Source organism: Lepus europaeus, chromosome 14 (genome assembly GCF_033115175.1).
Source record: "Lepus europaeus isolate LE1 chromosome 14, mLepTim1.pri, whole genome shotgun sequence".
Classification (NCBI taxonomy): Eukaryota; Metazoa; Chordata; class Mammalia; order Lagomorpha; family Leporidae; genus Lepus; species Lepus europaeus.
The window spans coordinates 34,719,690-34,737,040 of NC_084840.1; the positions used below are offsets into that span (position 1 = coordinate 34,719,690).

The window sequence follows — 17,351 nt, forward strand, 5'->3', positions numbered from 1 at the left end:
CAGGAGCTTCTTCTGGGTCTCCCACGTTGGTGCAGAGTCCGAAGCACTTGGGCCATCCTCCCGCTGCCTTCCCTGGCGCACCAGAAGGGAGATGGATCGGAAGTGAAGCAGTTGGGACTCGAACAGTCAACCATGTGGGATACTGGCTTGGCAAATGGTAGCTCAATCTGCTGTGCCACAATGACCACCCCTGAATGTAATTTGTATTAGTCATCATCTTGTCTGTCAGTTTGATCGTTGGCAAATGGAGTTCTGTTGTTAGCTGGGGGTCACTGATGAGTTGCAGGTGTGGTTGCAAGAGTTTGTGTATTCCTAACTCATGGCGCTTTCCGCCAGTGGACGCAATGCTCTGTTGGCCAACAGCTGGGATGCTGCTGGCTGGGCCCCCGAGTGCACCTGCCGCAGTCCTGGACCCCACGGCCAGAGGGCGCTGTGACCCCTAAGCGCCCAGCCCCGTTGGGACTGGGGCTGAGGAGCGGGCGGGGAGCAAAGGTTGGCGTCTTTGTGCTGGGAGTTTCGCGAGAGAAGTGTCGGAATCATGACGGTGGGAGCCAGGCTCCGAAACAAGGCGGCGCGTACCTTCCCGCGCCGTGGGCCCCGAGGGCGACGGCAGACGGACGGGGACGAGGAGGCGGATGCCATCCTGGCGCACCTGGAGTGCGGGGACGAGGCGGCCGAGAGCGGCGCGAGCGGGGCGAGTGAGCCGCGCCCGGGGGCTCGGAGCGCGCGGAGGGTGCACCTTGCGGGCCTGCCAGAGCGCTATGAACCGCTAGAGGAGGCGACGCAGGGCGACAAGCCCAAGAAGAGGTACCGGCAGAAGCTGAAGAAGTATGGCAAGGTAGGGCAGTGCGCCTGCACCCCCGCGGGGTCTCGGCTCATCTCGGGTGGGGGACTCCCTAGGAACCGGCTGGGTGTCGGGAGATGGTCCCCACCGTCGGCCCCGGCTGAGCCGCCCTGCGCTGCACCTGCGTGCCGCCCCAGTCCCATTTCTGCTTCCAGCCACGGGCAAGTCCTGGTGGACGCTGACATGGGCTCGGGTCAGTAGCGTTCTCAAGGGGGGATCTTGCTGCTCTAGTTCTCTGATCAACCAGGCAGGACAGGAATGGTGTCCCCGGACAGATGGGAATGCTGGCTTCATCGCAGCTAGGTGACTTTGGAGGTGACCCAGTTGGAAAGTGAGGAGTTGCAGCCTAGTTTATGTTCTCTGCCAACATCCCCTTCAGGATAACCCACTAGCTCAGAAATGTTTGGATTGTCTTCCCCAGTGCTCTCAGGGTTATTTCTGGGGCCCGGGAGCTCAACAAATGTATAAATAACCCGTGGAACCCACTTTTCTCTTCTAGCCAGCGACAAGGGGTGGGGGCCGAGAGAGATCCAGAGACCCTTGACCTGGACGAATTGCAAAGGTCTTTGTGTCCTGGCCCAAGGCCCTGGGCGCTACCCGATTGTCTGTTATTTGTGCTCCTCAGTGGCCTCCTATGGAACCTGAAGCCATTCGCTCTCCACACCTGGAGCTTAGGTTCATCAGGCTCTTTAAAGTGTGAACGCAGCTTTCAGAGCTGCTACCAAGTCAGCAGAGGTGAAATGTCCTAACAAAAACTATAGAGTTGGGGCCGGCGCCATGGCTTAATAGGCTAGTCCTCTACCTTGCGGCACTGGCACACAGGGTTCTAGTCCCGCTTGGGGCGCCGGATTCTGTCCCAGTTGCCCCTTTTCCAGGCCAGCTCTCTGCTATGGCCCAGGAGTGCAGTGGAGGATGGCCCAAGTGCTTGGGCCTTGCACCCGCATGGGAGACCAGGAGAGGCACCTGGCTCCTGGCTTCGGATCAGCGAGATGCGCCGGCTGCAGCGGCCATTGGAGGGTGAACCAACGGCAGAAGGGAGGACCTTTCTCTCTGTCTCTCTCACTTCAAGGCTTAAGGCCATGCTAGGACTAACCTGTCACTTCCCGGTCCCAGCTGAGCCTAAAGAAGCCATCATCGGCCTCTCAGCTGGTGCACTGATAATGCAGAAACCTCAGCTCAGGGACTGCACTTGAAGATGGTTTGGGGCCCTCCCTATGTGCTAGGCATTGTGCCAAGCGGTAGAGACATAAATAAGAATGAGCAGCAGCCCTGCCCTGCAGGAGTCTGGGGCTTCCTGGGGAGACACTGGCATAGCTGGGGCACCACCATGGGGCCCATGACCCAGGGCTGGGGCAGGTAACTCCTCAAGAGTGAGACTGAAATCAGGGAAGGTTTCAAATTACGATCATGGGAAACCTGAAGGATTACTTAAGATTTCACCAGATAAACATGAGATTCCCCTTTACACTCGTTACTGTGGCTGCAGTATATAGTATATAGAAATAATAGAGAGAAAAAACTAGTGTTGGTGAGAATATGGAGAAACTCACCTAGCTGGTGAGAATGTAAAATGGATTAGCCACTGTGGAAAACAATTTGGTATTTCCTCAAAAAGTTAAATACTGAGGTTGCCTATGGTCCAGCAATTCTACTCCTAGGTATATAACCAAAGAGACTGAAAACCAGTGCTTAGCCTCAGCTGAAAATAGTACTCAACAGTACTCAAACGTATACACCCATATTCATAGACGCCTTATTCACAACAGCCAGAGGTGAAAGCAACCCGAATGTTCATCAACGGATCAATAAACAAAATGTCGTATATCTATACAATGGAATATTATTCAGCCATCAAAATATATTAAGTGCTCACACGTGCTACCACATGGGTGCTCCTTGAGAACACTATACTAAGTGAAATAAGGCAGACCCACAAGGTCACATGCTGCATGTATGGCTCTGTGTATAAAAAGGACCCAGAGCCGGTAAGCCCAGAGATATGGAATGCAGATTGGTGGTTGCCGTAGACTGGAGGCAGGAGGAGTAGAGAGCATCTGCTTAACAGAGGTATTTGTTTTCCTTTTGGAATGAGGAAAATGGTTTAGAACCAATAAAAGCGGTGGTTTCACAACACTGCTGGTGCCACTGAAGGGGAAAATTTAAGTGGCTACTTTTATGTAAATTTTGCCTCAAGTGAAAGATAAAATAAATTGGCAGGTAGAGAAGGAGTGGAGGAACAGTGCCAGCAGAGGTATGGATGTAGGAGAGCTCCGGAGTGACACACACTAGCTCAGGAGGCTTCGGAGGCCAGGGGACAGGACCTCGTCACCTCAGGGCTGGACGTGGTCTTTCTGCCCTTCAGAGAGGCAACTTCAGCTTGCACTTCTGCAGAGCCAGCCCAGAGGGGAACCAGGCTCCCATGTAGAGGAAGAAAAGGTGGCCCTTCTTTGCTGAAAAGCCATGAGAACAGCCAAGGTTCAACTAGAAAGGTGGGGAGGTGGTTTTACCTGCTTTAGTTACCAGCTCAAGTTTTATGTTGTGTGGGCTCCCAGTGGAGTAGGCAGTGCTGTGCAAGTAGCTGTATGTTATTAACAAACACACTTGCTTCAAGGAAGGAAAATTAAAATTCATCTTCATCACCCAAATCCATCACCCAAGCACCCACCTGCTTCCATTCAAAGAAAGGTGTTTGACTTCACAAAATAGGGGAAGGTGGACTCACACCCCCTGCTGCCCTCATAGCCCCAACCAAGGGTCAAGCCCAAAACTGGGCTGTTCCAGCCATCCCAGAGCCTATGTGCCTGGGATTCTTGCCAGTCAACATTCTCCCAGATTTGTAAGTAGTGATAATGGCATTCATGTGTTGGGTTTATTGTTAAAGTTACCTCTGCTAAGTGCAAGGGACCTTCAAAAGGGTCATGGAGAATGCATGCTAGGAAGATTCTATACATGGAGTTCAAATTTTTTGGCACCAAAATCAACTTTTAAGATGAGCTTTTTGATGGACTTTTTTTTTTTTTTACACAAGCAGAGTGGATAGTGAGAGAGAGAGAGAGAAAGGTCTTCCTTTTTGCCATTGGTTCACCCTCCAACGGCCGCCAAGGCTGGATGACTTGGGCCATCCTCCACTGCACTCCTGGGCCACAGCAGAGAGCTGCCCTGGAAGAAGAGTGACCAGGATAGAATCTGGCGCCCGGTCCGGACTAGAATCCGGTGTGCCTGCGCCGCAGGCGGAGGATTAGCCTAGTGAGCCATGGCGCCGGCTCATGGACTTTTTGAAATCCTTGTATGTTTGCCCTGCTACTCCAGAATGCAGGCACCCTGAATCCTTTCAACAACCTTGGGACGCTGTGGTCACCCCCATTTTATAGTGGAAGCTGACACTTAAGGAAGTGAAGACCGCGCAGCTGGCAGGCAGAAAAGCCGGGAGTCTGGAGTCTGACCTGGCCCCGTCCCAGGCAGAAGGCTGTGCATTGGAAGAGGTAGAGCACACCCCAAAACTTAGCTGAAATTGAGGTCGCCTTTCCCAGTCACACTCGCGAGCCACAGGGAAAAGTTCAGATAAGGAAAGTAATTAAATTTTGTTCACTGGGCAGTGAGGAGCAGGTTGGAGGAGGAAATTCAGGGGATGGAAAATCAGTGGGCGAAATAACCTTTCATGTAAGCAGTAGAGAAGTGTCCCCTGGTGGCAAGAAGTGGGTAAGGGCATGGCGGTGCAGCCCTGCCCGGCCATCTGCTGGCTCCGAGACCTGGGGATCTGCCTGCAGTTCTCTGCCTCAGTTTCCCCATTTATAGCATAAGATAATTATAGGGTTGAGGAGTAAATGAATCAATTCAAGAAGAGATCTTAGAGTACACCTGGCATGGCACCTGGTAGGGGTTATGTCAGTAACTGCCATTACCCATGGGGTAGAGCACAGGCCCAGTCTGCCTCTTATCATTTTTTTTTTAATAATTATTTATTTACTTGAAAGTAGGAGTTACACAGAGAGAGAAGGAGAGGCAGAGAGAGAGAGAGGTCTTTCATCCTCTGGTTCACTCCCCAGATGACCACAATGGCTGGAGCTGTGCCAATCCAAAGCTAGGAATTAGGAGCTTCTTCCGGGTCTTCCATGTGGGTGCAGGGACCCCAGGACTTGGGCCATCTTCCAATGCTTTCCCAGGCCATAGCAGAGAGCTAGATCAGAAGTGGAGCAGCCAGGACTCGAACTGGGGCCCATATGGGATGCCGGCACTGCAGGCGGCAGCTTTACCTGCTATGCCACAGCGCCGGCCCCTTTTTATTGATTTTTAAGTGAGCTCTAATTTAAAAACAAACCAAACAAAAGCCTCTGTAGCTGACCACACCCCTCAGGATCGTGCTAGGTCCTGGCAGAATTGCATAACTTTATATTGGACCTTGCCTTGGCTGAGAGTTGATTTCCTTTCAAAAGCCTGGGGAGGGGAGTGATTACTGATGTTGCTGGGATTAGTTGTACGTGGACCTGATGATATCATTGGGGAGTTGTACTTGAACAGATCTGACCTGGAGAGACTCATTCCCTAAATTAATTTCCTCTGACTGCTGTAGCAATGACCACCAGTGTTCCAGCTTAGAGTGGCACAGGTTGATTCTCCAACAGCTCTGGAGGCCAGAAGTCTTGCTGAGCTAATATCAGCAGGGAGGGCTCCTCATGGAGGCTCCCCGAAACCCCCTGCTCTCATCCTCAGGGCCAGTGGCATAGACTCCTTAAACCGACCCTCTCAGTCTCCCTCTGCTTTCATCATTACATCACCTTTGTCCAGCTCCTTCTACATCCTTTTCTCACCCAGGATAAACTCCCATCTCCAGATCCTCAATCTAATCACAGCTGCAAAAATGCTTTAGCCAGATAAGGTGATACATTGTCCTAGAGAACAGGACTTGGGTCTCTTGGGGAGGGCACATTGTTCAACTCGGCACACTTGCCCGTGCCACTCCACTCCAAGTGCCCCTCTGAGATTAGCCAGGTCAAATTTCACTCAGGTCCGAAGATTCCAAATCTGCTTCTTCAAACGACACTGAAGCGGTTGATATTTTATATTTGTTTGCATTGTGCTTCTCAAGTCTGTATTTTGGTCATGTTCCAGTTAATGAGCTATTTTAGTAGATTTTTTCCAACTTGCAAAGATGAAGTGACAAGCAGCTTTTTAAAAATATCAGAAGAAAATGTGCTAATGCCAAAAAGGTCAAGTTTAAGGCAGGCAATTTTGACACTGGTGGCATTATTTGTAAAGGAACACTCTTGATTTTGTTTCAAACATGTAAGTAAAATTCTCCAGATGAATCTCATCACACATTTGCAGAAGCATATCTCTTACCGGCATCACCCTCTCATACCTGCTCACATCTACCTGTGAGCCCAAGTCCTAAGGTCTCACTGAGAACCCGACAGAGCAGTGTCAGGGATCAGTGTCCTGAGAAGAAGGGACTACCTGGTTCTCCCAAAGCTCATCATTTAGCAGGTGAGATGCCAGAGGAAACCCCACAGACTCCTTCTGTGTGCTGGGGATACAGGATTGAGCACAAGAAAGTCCCCACCCTTCTTGTGTTACTGTGAGGGACTCCAACCTACAGAGAGCTCAAGTAGGTCAGAAATCACAGGAGGTTAAGCCCCTAATAAACTTTCCTAAACAGATAGCAAAATATCTTGAGTGTGTATGCCATCACCCCAAACCTCAGTTACAAAGCAAGTGTTATTTTGTAGCTGATGTGGTGGTGGTAGTTATAGTATCTGAAGTTTGTGCTGGGCAGCGTTTTAGTGCCTTCTGTGAATAGATTCCTTTAATCCTTTTAACTAAATATTTCTATTATACAAATTAGGAAATGAAGCCAAAGAAAGTTGAGTGAGTGATGAAGCTGGAATTCACAGCCAGACTGCAAGGAGTTAACTACAAGGTTACCTAATGCCTCCATTAAAGGGAGGTAGGTGCTGGTGTTTCGGCCCAGTAGGTTAAGCCACTGATTGTGACACCTGCATCCATTATCAGAGCCCTGGTTTGAGTCCAGGCTGCTCTGCTTCCAATCCAGCTCCCTGATACTGCACCTGGGAAAGCAGCATATGATGGCTCAAGTATTTGAGTTCCTGCCACCCACACTGGAGACCTGGATGGAGTTCCTGGCTCTTGGCTTCAGCCAAGCCCAGACCTGGTTGTTGTGGTCATTTCAGGAGTGAATCAGCTGATGAAAGATTTCTCTCTGTCTCTCTCTCTCTCACTCTTCCTTTCAAATAAATAAAACAAACCTTCAGACCTTTCATTTAAAATAAAAAAGAAGGGATGTAACTATGGGATTAACCCTGAGTTGAGATTTGGGATTGTATATCAGCTCTGCCACTTACCCACTATACAATTCAGATAAATGTAACTCCCTTGTGCTTCACTTTTGTTGAAGCCTTATGGCCAAAAACCACTGGGAACACACCAGAAGTCAATCAAAGTTAGGTTATTTGCTAGCTACAGTACAGAAACGTGTGCCAAGAAACAATGAAGTCTCAACAGATGGAAACCTCAAATAGAGAACTGAGTGTTTGAGTTTAGGAGTTATCAGCATCCAGGAAACACTTTAAAGTCATTAGAAATGGATGACAGTGCAAGAGAGAGAGAGAGAGAGAGAGAGAGAGAGAGAGTCTCCCAGCACTGAGTACTGAAGAACTCCAGTGTTTTAGGGATTGGTAGAAGATCTAATTCTGTAAAGAAAGTTTAGGGTGCCGGCGCTGTGACATAGCAGGTAAAGCCACCACCTGCAGTGCCAGCATCCCATATGGACTGCGGTTCCAGTCTCAGCTGCTCCACCTCTGATCCAGCTCTTTGCTGTGACCTGGGAAGGCAGTAGAAGATGGTCCAAATCCTTGGGCCCCTGCATCCATGTGGGAAGACCTGGAGGAAGCTCCTGGCTCCTGGCTTTGGATCAGCGCAGCTGCCGTCATCTGGGGAGTGAACCAGTGGATGGAAGACCTCTCTCTGTCTGTCTGTCTGTCTCTCTCTCTGTCTCTCTCTCTCTGCCTCTCCTTCTCTGTGTAACTCTGACATTCAAATAAATAAATAAATTTTAAAAAGAAAATTGAGGAGCATTTTATGAGATAGGCGAGAACCAAGAGAATGCAGAATCAAAGAGATCAAACAACTGTTTCACCAACAAACATGCATCAAAAACTGCCGAGGGGGGCCAGTGTGTGCAGCAGATTAAGCTGCTGCCTGCAACACCGGCATCCGTATTGGAGAATCAGTTTGAGTCCCAGCTACTCTACTTCTGATCCAGCTCACTGCTAATGCACCTAGGGAGGCAAATCCTTGGGCCCCTGCCACCCATGTGGGATATCTGAATGGACTTCCTGGTTTTTGGCTTCAGCTTGGCCCAGACCTGGCTCTTGCAGGGATTTAGGGAGTGAGCCATCAGATGGAAGACTCACTCTCTGTCTCTCTGTCTCTCTCTCCCTCCCTCTCTCCTCCTCCTCCCTCCCCCTCCCCCCTCTGTTGCTCTGCCTTTCAAATAAATAAATAAATAAAAATCTTAAAAAAAAAAAAACAAAAAAAAACAAGAGATCAGAGAGAGGAAAACCAAGTGTCAATTGGCTCAGGCAACATGGAGACTGCAGATGGCCATAACCACGCAGGTTCTGGTTGCCTGAGGGCAGGAGGCAGAGTAAGAGGGAATAAGAAGTCTGGAAGTGGAGGCTCTGTGTGTGGGTGCCTCTGTCAGTCACTTGGGCATGAAGGAGAACCCAGACCTAGAGGCAGAGGAAGATATGGAGTCGAGATGATACCTGACCCTATGAGAGTACCTCAGAAAGTTCATGGAGGAATGGATTTAAAGGATAAGTTTATTTTGGTGCAAAAAAAAAAAATCTGAAATCCATGAATAGGGTTTTCTTTCTCATAATATGCATTTTCCATGAACTTCTTGAAGACCCCCTATATGTCTGAGCTACTGGGAATGGTTCAAGGGAGAGGAAGAGAATGATGGTTTCATTGGAATGGCCAAAAGGGAGGGGGGCTCTTTTTCCCACTAGGACGCAGGTAAGGTGGGAGAAGCTGAGAGCAGCAATACGTTGGTTTGTAGACAGTGGAGGGAAGATGAACAAGGTCCCTGATTATGTCTGATTGTTTTCAGTGGAAGGTGAAATTGGATCATCCAAAGCAGATGTAGAGATTATGCTTGCATGTGTGTGTGTGTGTGTATTGGGGTGGAGGGCAGTGTGAAGGTAAAGGAATGGGGATGAGGTAGCATCTGGGAGAGAGGCAAAGTCAGTCCACTGTAGACAGGGTGAGTATGTTTGCCAGGCAGTATTGGAAGTCAAAGCAAGTTTTGTTGTTGCAATCAGGAATTTTAAGTGAAACCAATCAGTGTGGTTATTGTAGTTGGAAAAGTCAAAGTCCTGAGAGGCAATATGTGTGATGAGATAAGCTCCAGGTCATGTACATAAATGTTGATGTCACCAGGAATGATAACAGAAGTTGAGGGTGGAGAGAGGAAGACCAAAGGAAACAGTGCAATCAATGTTAGTCATTGGTGGTGGTTCTTTTTTCTGGGGCAATTCCATTTGAATCCCTTGGATATCCCCTAACCAGTTCTGGGTCTTGTGGGGGAGGGGGAAGGGGAGAGGAAGAGGAGGGGGAAGGGATGAGAGAGGGTGGACGAGGGGAGGAGGGGGAGACAGAGGGAGAAAAGGGGAGGGAAAAGAGGAAGAGGAGGAGGAAGAGGAGTGCAGAACAATAAAGCATTGCCGAATTGCCACCCTCAAGGAGTGTGTCATTGTACTGGAGATGTGTGACTTATGGGAGTACTGTTCTTAGAGAAAGGTGGATGTAGGTGAGACAGAAACACATCTTGGAGGCAGAGGGAGGGCAGTATGGGCTTGCAGGTGAGGTGAATAAAAGACTTGACCCACCCTGCTGATTACCCGTGAACTTTTAGCTGGAGCAGAGAAGAGAAATAGGCTTTGGTTTAAAAAATAGAACTGGTTTGATTTAGTTTCACTGCTGTCTCTAAGAAAGAAGGTATCTATATTGGTCACCCTTTTGTTACTATAACCAAATACCTGAAGAAACTAACCTTATAAAGAGAAATGTTTATTTAGCTCATAGTTTTGGAGGTTCAAGTACAGTATCAGGTAGCCCCACTGGTTGGGTCTCTGGCGAGGGTGGCAAATAGCAATGGCAGAGTGCATACAGAGGAAGGACCACATGGTCAGCCAGGAAGCAAGAGCAAGTGGCTAGGCCCAGCTCAGGTTTTTATAACAACCCTCTCATTTAGGCCCACCTCCTCCACACTCTAACTGGATTAAGTTTCCACCATTTTAGTGCCATTAATTTTTTTTTTTAAAGATTTATTTGAAAGGCAGAGCTACAGAGAGGCAGAGGCAGAGAGAGAGAGAGAGAGAAATCTTCCATATGCTGGTTCACTCCCCAAATGGCCACAGTGGCCAGAGCTGAGCCAATCTGAAGCCAAGAGACAGGAGGTTCTACCTGGTCTCCCATGAGTGTGCAGGGTCCCAAGGACTTGGGCCATCTTCCACTGCTTTCCCAGGCCATAGCAGAGAGCTGGATTGGAAGTGGAGTAGCTGGGACTCAAACCGACACCCCTATGGGATGTCGACACTGCAGGTGGTGGCTTTACCTGCTATGCCACAGTCGGCCACAGTGCCATTAATTTATGACTTCAGGGTTTAAAACATGAGGTTGCAATCCAAATTGTATTCAGATAATAGTAATCTCTGAATGATCTGGAAATGTGCCGTGCTTGAAAGCAGTCTGCTGTGAGATGCCATGTGTCCTTGGTGGGGAGTCCACGTGGGACAGCAGCCATAAGGAAACACAGTAACCTGCTATGTTGCCATGGAGAATGAGGAAATATAAGTCTCCCTGTATGTTGCCATGACTCAGGGGGAAGCTAAAAAATTGCCTAACCTTATTTTCTTTTCCATTTCTAATAATAGAATGTTGGGAAGGTCATCACCAAAGGATGCCTCTACATAGTCATTGGCCTGCAAGGATTCGCTGCAGCCTACTCTGCCCCATTTGGAGTAGCCACCAGCGTCGTGTCATTTGTGCGCTAGTGGGAGCCACTGGGGCAGGCATCACAAGAAAGAATGGAAGCCTCTGTTCAGGAAACTGCGAATCCAGGAGCCTGTCGGACTCGAACTCACAAAATACTTGGAAGAGAAACAATGTCTGTTGAATTGGATGAGTGTTTGTCCCTGCCCATCTGCTGAGCTTTTCTTGTCTCTCAGACGCAAGTGGATCCAGTGGTCAGTCCTGCAGAGAATTAGGCCGAGGTTAGGTTTGGGCTTAGTTTGCTAAAGCCAGAGACTCCATGTGAAGGCAGCAAGGACTAGGATGAGAAAAACACTAGACAGATGCAAGCAGTGTGTGTAGGTAGCAGAGTGGTGATGTTGAGGAGGCAAGAAGATGTTGACCTGGACTCAGATGGCTTTCTGGATTCTTCTGGAAAGATCATGGACTGCCAGGAACACTCGCAGCCCTTGGCTTCCTTCATCCTGCAGGCAGTAAAAGAGCTGTTTATTTCTCCCTCGTCTCCTTCCTCCACCACTGTCACCAGGAGTTTAATTACAGGCTTGGGAAGAAGGAAGGAAGACAAAAATCTCTTTGAAGGCTATGCTACTTTGAAAACTGTGCTGACAGTTGTGTCCTGAATGTTTGAAGCAGATAAAAGCTTGTCATTTTCAGCCATCTCTACATGAATGTGCAGCTGGCAGTGAGGGAAGGAGGGAGGGTAAGTTCAGATGCGGTTGGGTAGCTGGGACGGGTTGATTGAGAGCTAGCACCTGAGGGCTGTCATGCCCAGCCATGTGTTTGGGGCTGGCCAGGCTCCCCCGCAAATGCATGGCTGGCTGGTAGCCTAGGCATCCTAGCAGCTTTGGCTTACTCCCGACAACCGCTCTGCAATGGGCTGGCCAAGGGTGCTTTGTTCTGGGACACAGGGGTCAAAAAAGAGAGGAGAGGGAGACATAACACCTGTGAATGAAAATGAGGATTCAGAGAAGGAACCAGTAAGTGTGAGACAGGTGTAAAGGAAGTGGAAACTAGGCGATGCGGATGTCGGAAGAGATCAGTGGAAGTCCAGAAGCCATTTGTCATTTTCACCCATCTCTACATGAATGTGCAGCTGGCAGTGAGGGAAGGAGGGAGGGTAAGATTCTTTGTGTTGAGGAATTGAGGTGGGCTGGGCCCTTGGCTCTGGGTAGGTGCCGGGGGAGGTGCAGTGGTGGTCCTCAAAACCCCTCTGGGGCTCAGGAGGTGGCATGAGCTTTTGTAGCATCCTTCCTTCTCTTGACCGCATCTCACCTGGCCCAAAGGTTGGGGTAAATTTGATGCCTGTGTCTGATTATCAACAAGGATAATGCTGTGGGCCCCTGGAAAGGCAGGGGAATGGAAGAAGAGGTCCCCCTTACTGCGCCCTTTTGCCAACCTCCACTGTAGGCCACCATTCTGCCTTTGTGACCGGGACACCCACAAATCCTGTGTGACCTCTCTGGAGGATTGGGTCACACCCACTTTTGCCCCAGGGGTTTTCCCAGGACATGCTAGGGAGGCTCCAAGCATTGAGGATCAAGCCCAACCAAGGGCTATTGGAAGGTGGAAAAGGTGGAAAGGCAGACAGACAGATGGACAAAGGACAGGGTGGAAATAGCTGTAGCTCTGTAGTCTCAGTTCCCCCTTCTGGAGGCTCTGTACATGATACACCAGGACTAGTTCCTGCGTCATTAACATTTGTGAGGAGAAGAGAGACCATCTTGTTTTAGCTCAGAGGATGCAAGTGACCCATGGCACATTTTTACGCATGTGGGACAATCATGGCTTGCCAGGCAACACTGGGAGTCAGAGAAAAGAAGAGGCAGAGAAGTGGAAGAAAGAGCCAGAGTTAGCAGGAAAGAGGTGAGGGCCAGTGAGGGCTGCTTGCTGCAGGAGAAGACAGGAGGTTTTCGGGACTCCTTCCCAGTGGCTCAGTGATGCAGAGCAGCACCAGGGAACCCAGGAAGTCCTCCTGGGGAGTGGTAGTGACCCAGGGAAGGGACGAGAGCTGCCGAGACCTTTCCTTGCCTGGGAGTCTATCCAAGAAAGTCCTTTTCCACCTCCCTGCCTCACAACCTCCATATTGGAAAAACTACAAGGTCAAGCACATCTGGCCCTGTAATTCCTAAAATCTGGTTAAGAATTAACTCAGAAATGTCAAAACACAAAACCCCACAGGGATTGTCCTAGGGATCAAGTTCACCTGTACAGAAGATGGACCTCCCACTGGCACTCAGCCTTCAGAGTCCTTTCTCCAGGCTGGGCTCCTGTGGATTTCACATGCTCGGTTCCTTGAGCCGAAGAACTTGAACCACACTGCTGATGACCTTGGCCCCTGTTGAACTGTCTAGACCCTTACCCTATTGAGAAATGAGTTAGAGCTCCCCCTTTTTGTGTTTCATCAAGAGGCTTCTTTTGTATCCTTCTCTTGCCCTGTTATGTGAATAAAAATGCCAAGTTGTTTAATGTTTCTGTGTGTATGTGAGAGGGAGAGAGACCTTCCTGGGGAGCCCGTGGCTGCCCCCCCCAGGCTACTCCCTCAGGCCAGAGGAAAGGGGGTGCCCTGATTTACCTGGAAACCCTGCTTGGGTGTAAAACAGCAATTTTCTAGGAGCCAGTCCCCCTCCCAAAACACGTGTCACGTGCAGGATCCTCAGTGCACCATTCTTAAAAATACAAGCTTCCAGAACCTTCTATTCAGATTTAGAGTCCAGCATGGGGCCAGGCAGCTCTGTTTCCTGGGAGCATTGGAAATGTTCAGACGTGACTGTTCAGGACTGAGAAGTGCTGGCCCCACAGGCCCCTGCCAGGAGGGCAGCCCCATGCTGAGCAAACGTGACCTGCTTCTCCCTGAATCCTCCTAGACGCAACAGGTGGTGGGGTGAAGGCAGAGGAGAGGAGAGGGCCTGGGCAGCCATCAGATTATCTACTCTGCAGGATGGGGGGCTGTGGTGTCAACCTGCTGCCAGGCTCAGTGCAAAGCAGAGGGAAGGAACCTCTGTTTTCAGTCCTCTGCCCAGCACTGTGCCTTATCAGAGAAACCCCACAGGCATCTCCTGACTCCAGAAGCAGGACTTGAACTCAGACCTCCCGCCTCCCCCTCCAGTAGTCCCCCTGCAAATGGCAGCACCCTGATTGTAGTGTTTGATGGATCCAGCTTCTGTTACCTATAGTGACTTTCTGGTCCCTGACTCTCTGGGGAGTACAGATAAACTGAATTAACTCTGTGATGCTGATAGTGGAAAAATTCTGAGATGTCATAAATCTAGTTGGAAGGCCCTGAGGCTGGAGGAGAGGAGAGATAAGCTCCTCAACTAGAAGCTCCAGGCCAGGCAAGACCAACAATAACAACTAAAGAATGCTCCCTGTTCTTAAAGGCATGCTACACCCTTGACTCATTGCCCCAGGAGGACTGTCAGGATCATCACGTCCTGCTTGCAACCCCAAGCAATGAAGAAGCAACAAGTACAAGGGGTCTTCAACACGTTCATGGAAAATGAGTACTATGAAAAGCACTGCATGAGTTTCTAATTTTTTGCACCAGCATAAACTTGTCTTTTAATCTCGTTGTCCACAAACTTTCTGAAGTATCCTTGCACTTCTTGTAGACTGTCCTATCCCAAAACTTTGCCTGCATTGTCTTGTCCTGCCCCTCTTTTTAACATTTTCTAATTATTTATTTCATTTATTTGAAAGGCTGAGAGGGAATAAGAGAGAGAGAGGAGATAGAGAGAGCATGCACTCCCATCCATTGATCCATTTCCCAAATGACTGCAACAGCTGGGTCTGGGCCAGCCTGAAGCTAGGATCCAGAAACTCAAACTGGGTATCCTGTGTGGATGGCACAGACCCAACCACCTGGGCCGTTACCTGCTGCCTCCAGGGTCTGCATTAGCAGGACGCTGGGAATCAGAAGCAGAGCCAGCACTCAAGCTAGGTACTCCAGTGTGGGATGTGGGCGTCTCAAGCTGAGTTTTAATTCCTGCACCCAGTGCTGTCTCCTTTACCGCTCTTATCAATACCCAAAATAGGTTCAATGTAGGCAATTTGGTCTTCCTTCCACCAAATGTCAATGCTCTTAGTTCTGGTCCAACTGACACTGTTCCCACCTCTGCCTAGCCTTGCTACAGGTGGCACAGGGAAGTTCCTTTCTGACTGGCATTTGTTAGGACTCAATAAATCCTTTTATTTCAGATATCTCTTGGTGTCTAGACTTGAAAGCCATCAATCTGTTTTAAGCAGATTATAGATCTCCCTGTAAACTTAATTATAACAAAAGTATGAGCATACACAAAGAAACAAAAGCAGAATGCCTCTCTCCCCACACTCCTGCACCCCATAAAGGCTGCATTCGAGAGGCTCTGTGGTTTTGCCAAAGATCCAGATGGTTCCTGAGTAAAAAAAAAAAAAAAAAAAAAAAAAAAAAAAAAAAAAAAATTCTGGCTCCTTTGACCATTCATGATGAAATCTGAGAAATAACATACAGTGTGTTTTTTAAATTTTTTTTTAGAGGCAAGGTTATTTTTGAGCCAAATGGTTCTACTGAACACCATAGCCGAGGGTAAAGGAGATGGCTTCAGAACTGCGTGGCTCAGCCTAGGAGGGCTGGTACCTGCTGGGCCACCCAGGGCAGTGCTTCGGGGATGGGGGGAGGGCAAAGGCGGGGAGGACAGGGGCTGGATGCTAGACAGGTGCCTCAGGCCCACCCACCCTTCAGCTCCAACTGAGACAAATTAGGACCAGAATTCAGCACCTTGCACAGTGCTTTTTTTAAAAGGTGTTTCTCTGGTGATTCCTCTTCTATCACCTGTTGGTTAAGCTCTAAACAAATGCATTTGATTCAAATCAGACATGAATATCAGGGCCAGAGGACTGGGCCAAAGTGCAGGTAAAGAGCTCACCCTCCCCCCACTTTTGATTTCTTAAGATTTATTTGGAAGTCAGGGTTACACAGAGTGAGAAAGAGGCAGAGAAAGAAAGAGAAAGGTCTTCCATCCGCTGTTTGACTCCCCAATTCACTCCCCAGTTGACTGCAACGGCCAGAGCTGTGTGGACCCGAAGCCAGGAGCCAGGAGCTTCTTCCAGGTCTCCCAGGTGGCTGCAGGGACCCAAGGTTTTGGGCTATCTGTCGGACCCTCGCCTTCGGGGGTCCAATGCAGTCACGACACGGTCACTGTTCATTGGTTCTCAAGGAACTTTTACTTGTGGGGGTAAAAGGAAAGTGGGGAGAGAAAAGAAGAGGAGGGGCCGCGGCGTTGGCCGCCAGCAGCGGCGGCTGCGCCAGCCCGCCCAGATCCCAATGTCCCTTTATGCTGATATCTTCCAATCAGATGAAAGGGCGCGTATAGTCTCAGGTTGAAAGTTCATCTGTTTCACCTGGTTCTTCCTAGTTGTTTATGCAGAGTCCATTCTGTTTCATCTGTTTCACCTGGTTGTTTTCGTAGGCCTTGTGGTCGACCGATTGCAACAAACCATGTAGATGAGGAGGTTCTCACAGGTGGCCAGCCTGCAGTTCCCCACAGCCATCTTCTACTGCTTTCCCAGGCCATAGCAGAGAGCTGGATTGGAAGTGGAACAGCCGGAACTGGAACTGGCGCCCATATAGGGGGCTGGCACTGCAGGTGGTGGCTCTACCTGCTACGCCACAGCGCTGGCCCTCACCTCCTTTTACTCACTGTTTAATTCCAGGGTAAAGCACTTCACCCAGGACTTGCTTTCTTCATTAATAATGGAGATAGGGACAGGTTTTGTGGTACAGCAGATTAAGCTGCCTCTGGGGACACCTGCATCCCATATCAGAGTGCCTGGGTTTGAGTCCCAGCTCTGCTCCTGATTCCAGATTCCTGCTAATTCATCCTGAGAGGCAGCAGATGATGTTATGTGCTTGGGCCCTGCGCACCATGTAGGAGACATCACGTAGGAAACCTGGATGGAGGCCCAGGTTTCTATTCAGCCTGGCTTCTGCAGCTGTTGAGGGCATTTGGAAAATGAACTAGCTGATGGAAGATCTCTCTCTCTCTCTCTTTCTCTCCCCCTCTCTCTCTCCCCCTCTCCCCATCTCCCCATCTATACCTTTCAAGTAGATGAAAATAAACAAACATTTTAAAAGTGGAGATAGGGGCCAGCGCTGTGGTGCAGTGGGTTAACGCCCTGTCCTGAAGCGCTGGCATCCCATATGGGCACCGGTTCTAGTCCCAGCTGCTCCACTTCCGATCCAGCTCTCTGCTGTGGCCTGGGAAAGCAGTAGAAAATAGCCCAAGTCCTTGGGCCCCTGCACCCACATGGGAGACCTGGAAGAAGCTCCTGGCTCCTGGCTCCTGGCTTCGGATCGGCGAAGTTCCGGTCGTTGCGGCCAATTGGGGAGTGAACCATAGGATGGAAGACTCTCTCTCTCTCTCTCTCTCTCTCTCTCTCTCTCTTCCTCTCCTTTCTCTGTGTAACTCTGACTTTTGAA

General features: G+C 49.5%; 1 protein-coding gene across 1 annotated transcript; it reads left to right on the forward strand.

Moving 5' to 3' along the window:
• Nucleotides 1–465: 465 nt before the first annotated feature.
• On the forward strand, nt 466–13,363 carry C14H1orf115 (chromosome 14 C1orf115 homolog). The gene is made up of 2 exons (XM_062210377.1): nt 466–838; nt 10,801–13,363. Exons 1-2 carry the CDS (start codon nt 539–541, stop codon nt 10,918–10,920), a joined length of 420 nt encoding a protein of 139 aa, XP_062066361.1. The 5' UTR covers nt 466–538; the 3' UTR covers nt 10,921–13,363.
• The last annotated feature ends 3,988 nt before the right edge of the window (nt 13,364–17,351 follow it).